Here is a 6000-nt window from a genome sequence, read left to right on the forward strand (position 1 = left end):
GGTCAAAGCATGGTGTTATTTGAGTCTCTGTGTAAACTCTATTGCTCTTGAAATCTGAATCTCAGACAACCAATAGGCAAATGGAGGAATAAAAACTCATAAAATGCTAATAGCGCAGCAAATAAAAAGTGACAGCATATTATGAGGCGAGTGAGAAGAGACATGGGTGCATTTCAGTCCGAATAGTAGAGGTATTATGAGGAAATTGAGCTCATTGAGATACAGATGCTGCAACAAACATTACAGAAATGATCAGGGCACTATGTCAAGCTGGAGTCGTCCCATGTTTTCAGCATAAGAATAATGCAAATAATAATGTGGAGTTTTCTGGTGTATAGGATAAAAAAGTACCAACTCCTTTCTTTTTTTATTTTGAGATGAATGTTTCCATAGTGTATTGTGCTGGATTGTCCCGTTTTGGCATCGTTTTCCACGTGTAATTCAACCACTTTCATTTATCTCATCAACCGAGCCCATTCTTCTGAACCAAGCAGATTAGATTCGTCTTAATTTCTGCCATGATCTGAAGACTTACGACAGTTTTCTTCATCACTGTTGTCTGAGCAGTCGTCATCGTCGTCGCACCTCCAAATCGTCGGTATACACCTTTTGTTGTTGCACTGAAACTGTCCATCCTCACACTCCTCGGTGGCTGAAAGGAACAAGGGGAAAAAAAAGGGAAAAAAACAAAACAACAACAACATGAGTGGAGATCACAATCCAGATGGACGTGCAACAATCGGATATGGCGGGGTAGTACCCACTAGTAGTTCAACTGTCATTTGCAAATGAATGCCTCATTGATATTCAGCATTCATCCAGGTCAATTGGCTGAGGCGCGGAGGGGCTCAGTGTTTTCTTTCAGTTCCTGATCTACTTTATGTGGGATATTTAACAGTGTGTGGGGTGGGACTGTGGCACGGGAGGTGAAGACAAAGATTCAGTCAGCCAGTGTGGGCTACTACATTTTACTACCTCCGATGCAGTATGGACGCTCACAGCCGGGAAACACATGACACCCACGAGCATTTTTTTTTTCCTTCTCCATCCTGGATATTCAATACGCGTTCAGAAAACACACAGTCACAGTGACAGAAATCATATGTGTATTACTGATTTTCAAAATGATTTTCTGTTTTTAGTCTCGTGGCATCAAAGGCGCGCACACACATACACTCATACACATCCATCCACGCGCACACGCGAGCGCGTTGGGTACCAGGAGCGCTCCATCCCACCACGCACCTTATTGATTATATTACATTTTGTTGAAGGAGTAAAGACAAACGCAACGCTCTTACTGACCTTTCGAAAAATGGAGCCTGAGGACGAGGAAGCAGAAAAGTGATAATGTCCTTAGATCCGGATACATTTCTGGAGGAGGTGACGGAGCTCATTCACATCCACAAAACAAAGCCCGAGAGCCGCTCCGCTCGTGGCGCTGCGACGCTGCTGCTGCCTTCCTCCCCTCGTGAACCCCCCCTTCCGCCAGAGTGGCTGCCCGTGAGTGGGGGCGGAGTCAGCACGAGAGAATAGCATAGAATAGAATAGAATAGAATAGAATAGAATAGAATAGAATAGAGTTACTCGGACCAGAGTGACAAATTATGACCATGTATGAGCAATGCACCTAATTTAATGAGTCATTCATTTTATGTCTAACTATAGTCATTAAGTCATGCATTTAATTCCCTTTTAAAATTTAAATATACTCTACAACAGCACTTTTAATTTACACCTGATTCAACTGTGTTTAGATAGACTCTGCAAAAGGCTCACAACCCAGGTTGAAAAAGTGTCTTAAAACAAAAACAATAAAAAGTATAAAAACATACAAATTAAACAGTGATGAAGATCCAAGATACATCCTAAAACGGCACTGGTTGTGGCACTGAAAATGATTGCTCTGGGTCTATTTTGATGAATTATTGCACTGGACATCGGGTCATCCTCAGACGTGACAGCAGTTTAAATTGCCTTCACCCTTAACATTACATGTGAGTGTGCTGCCAGTTGTTTTCGCCTGCCTGTAACAATATCTGGAAAATACCCTCAGCACTATTCGTGGACCGAAATAACTTGAATTGTAATAAATGACTTGAAAAAACGGGGCTTTGTAAATGTTTAACCTGTAATGTATATCTGGACCATAGTATTATAAAGTCAAACCCCTTCACCAAAGTTATTTATCATATTCGACATAAAAGAACAAAAGCAAAAACTGAAATATGATGATTAAACTTGCTATATAATCAACATTTATTTGGATAGGATTGATATCACTTTTCTGGCAGAAAGACCCAGAAGCACAGACGACTGAGGACCAAATAATAAAGTAATCTTCAATGCATAGCTGTAACATTCAGATCTCAAAATAAACCCATGCATTAACTATTTTGAAGAGTACCTTCCTGGCAAAAGGTTGATTTTCTAAAGTCATGGCCAGTGGTTTTCAACTGGTTGAACTCCAGAACTCTGGTAAAACATAATTTTCTCCTGGTCATTAAATCGTGATGCTTTTTTATTGAATTCAAAACAAGCTTCAAACATTTCACTTTTTATTCTTTATTATGTTAAAAGAAAAATAAAACGTGCTTGTTACTCTGTTATAGAAACAAATTTAATTTTTAAAAAGTGCATTTACTGGGAGGTGCACAAGACAGAAAGCTGAATACTAAAATGACAAAAAAGCGATTCAGCCCTGGAATGATTTCTCACTCCTACTTATATCTTCAGAATCAAAGCACAGTAAAGGAAAACTGAAGAGGACCTTGAAAACTGTACCAACAAAATACCAGTATCTTCAATGTCGGCGAATACAAATTCACATTTAATTCTCACATGAATGTCAATCAAATCATTACCCCGTTAAGAGTCCATGGGTCTGAGACCCCCTTTGCTGTCGTCCACCACTGTTCCAGGAACGCTACTATAATGACATTTGATTTCCAACTTGGGTGCAAGGCTTGATGCAGGTAACAATGTGGTGGTTTTGGTGGGATTAGCATGTTAATTTGTATGGTGCTTGTTTGTTAGCAGCTGAGGAAAAACCCTGCCAATTCTTATCACTTTCCAGATGTTTACAGGCAGCTGTTACAAGAAGGGACAATGTTTGTCCTTTTTCCAACTTTTCTCAGATGACATGCCTTAAAATTGGCATCTCATGTGTAGAAGGTGTTTTATAAATGTAAACCCCCCATTCAAGGAGAATTAGATGTTGCAGGATGAAACCAGTATGTGTTTAATGAGGCGGCACTGATCTGTTTCCTTTGAGTGTCAGTACTAATCATGGAAGTATGAGACAGAGTGGGAAAGAAAGTTGTCTGCGAGTTGTTCACGTCACACCCGCTGAGCCAGTGGAATCAATTTTAGAGCGTGACGGACAGGTAATGGTGGCACAGCGGTAGCAGCTTGCAGAAGCAGAGAGGTGGGTGTTGGGAGGTCAAGCAATTGTATGTGGTGTGTTTGTGTTGAGTTTCAGGCAGTATGAGCCCAACTGATACTCATGGTAAATGGATTTCACTTATATGGCGTTTCTCCACCACTTCAGCAGCCCCCAAATCTCATGAATGTAACACAAGATTCATATGTTCACCAAATACTCAAAACCCTTCCAAACATAAACAATGAGGTGAAGTAAACAAGATATGTATGATGGAAAGCAGAGGGATGTGAAACATGTGGAATAATGTGAAGCCACTGATTCAGAACTCCCGGCTCTGGGCCCCACATGTTTCACTATTTACCAGATTCTCTTGTACATTACGGTATCCTGTTCAACAACCCTATTATTAATATTCCCTCTAAGCAATAATGTGAGATGAGACTCATCTATATGCAAATTATGCGAATATTAGGGTGAACTGCAGGCTATACGGTTTCTCAAAGGCAGCAAAAGTAGGAAAGCCCCCCCCCCCCCCCCCCCGTACTTCTTTCATTAACCAAACTGCAGCGTTATTACTCTGACTAAACACAATGAGGTAATACTCATCTGCAGATAAAAGTGCTCCACTGGTATTTACAAGGTCTGGTGGCTGCCGGCCAGAGCAAACAGGGCTGTCTTTCAAATATAGGCCAGGACCATTGCTGGCAGCGTAATCATTTTAAATGGAGATAAGCTGAAGGATAACTTAATCCCTCCTATCCTCGATATATATGTAGTGAATGCACAAGAGACATCGGCACGCATACTTGTACAAGTAGTCGTATTCATGGTCAATAAAAATCACAGCCCTGAGGAACAAATCACAGCACTTAGGGCCTGTTGTCATGGTTGCACAGCAACTCTCCAGTAAGGCTGAAGCACCAGGAGCAGAGTGAATGGAAATCAGATGGTCGGCGCTCAACAGGTGTCCCAATCTGTTTCAACCAATGCTGGCCAGGGCAGCAATGGCTCATTCCTGGTCACTGTAAACATATATGAACCCACGGTGTAAGCTAAAGTTTCCTGTCATTCAGAAATATTCCCCAAATCACAAAAAAATGTTTTATGTTTTATTATTCTTGGGGGCAGTAGTGATGTGCAAGATGGTAAGATGTTTACTTTTATACTAAAGCCATTGCTGATACTGAACTGAGTTCAAAAACCTGTTGTGTTCAGAGACAAGAAATAAAAAAATCTAGTGATTTCTGGATAATTTCCCCTCTTCATATTGCACATATTTCACAGATAGTGTTGTTCTCAACTTCTGACTTCAGGATTATATTGCACCTGCCTGGTTCCTTGCAACTCAGGAATATATCCTATTAGTTTTGGCTCAATCTTATGCAATGAATTAGATACATAAGCATTTACCGTACCTTATATAAAGGAGTCCCTATTTCGACTGGTCCTTTGCAGTGTTACTGGAACATGTTGTGACCGGAGTATTTTGATGTTGAGCAGTGCGACTTCAACCAGTAAACTTCCAGTTTCAAGACTGCTTCTGTAACTTCAAGGCATAAAGTGTCAATATTCCTCAAACATGAGAATTGATTGAAACAAACACATTTGTTTACATAATTATTGATAGCTCACACACACACACACACACACACACACACACACACACACACACACACACACACACACACACACACACACACACACACACACACACACACACACACACACACAGCTAACATCCCATCATACAGTAGTTTGGTATGTACTGTAATACTCTGCTATGCTTGAGAAGAAGTTAAGGCGACGGGCAACACTGAAACACAAGAGACATATTTTTGGATTAGTTGCAAATCTGATTCACACGCATCAGAGATATCGCAAGGCTAAATTGAGTTTACAGTCAATTTGCTGGAAGGAGTGAGTCATGACTAAATGAAAATGCTTTTAGCAGACTGAGGATTAAGCTGGAGGCCGGGCATATCCATGTGTGCATGATTGAGAGAGAGAGAGATTGTCAATCAGGACTAATATGAGAATACCAGAGTGCAGCGTTTCCATATCTTAACACACATCATGTTGATTCTACTGCCCAGGCCTGTTTTTCTACTGTCCGTGCTTTAGTTTACCTCTCAAATTCACTGCATGGTTGGTTTGTCTTCAAGTCACTGTACATTCCACAGTTGCAAATAGTATTTATGACTTTTTTGATATTCTTTCTTTTTTCTTTTATTAGTGTTTAACATTTAGTTTCATCTTCATCACTTGTTTATCCTCAGTCATTTCATTACTCTTTCATTTTGTTGAGTTCACTTTGTCCTCTTAATTTGAAATCAGGTTAGTTCGACTTAATTTTTATGATCACTGTTGGTATACCTTGTATGAATCATCATTATTGTCTTGTATTTATTGTTTAGTGTGATTTGTGTCAGTGTCAATTTTTAATATTCCACACTACCCTATGCGATGTCTGAAAAGTGTGATGGTCAAACAAAATCACTATAATGCAATGTGTTTACTATTGATGCTGTAACAATGTGTTTCTGGTTGCTTTTTTGAAAATGCCTGTTTGTTACAAGATGAATAAGTTTACGAAATGGGACATATGGATAATATAA

At 39.9% G+C, this 6000-nt stretch overlaps 1 protein-coding gene across 1 annotated transcript in view; it reads right to left on the reverse strand.

The window, feature by feature from the left end:
• Positions 1–1372, reverse strand: part of LOC308135604 (low-density lipoprotein receptor-related protein 8-like) — a gene marked incomplete at both ends in the record, with an annotated part of 83980 nt that extends 82608 nt beyond the window's left edge. Inside the window, 2 exons of the mRNA XM_080503676.1 lie at positions 536–652; positions 1306–1372. Coding sequence (XP_080359802.1) covers positions 536–652; positions 1306–1372 — 184 coding nt within the window. The remainder of the gene's footprint in view (positions 1–535; positions 653–1305) is intronic.
• Positions 1373–6000: the final 4628 nt, after the last annotated feature.

Source organism: Blennius ocellaris (genome assembly GCF_963422515.1).
Source record: "Blennius ocellaris genome assembly, chromosome: 10".
Taxonomy (NCBI): Eukaryota; Metazoa; Chordata; class Actinopteri; order Blenniiformes; family Blenniidae; genus Blennius; species Blennius ocellaris.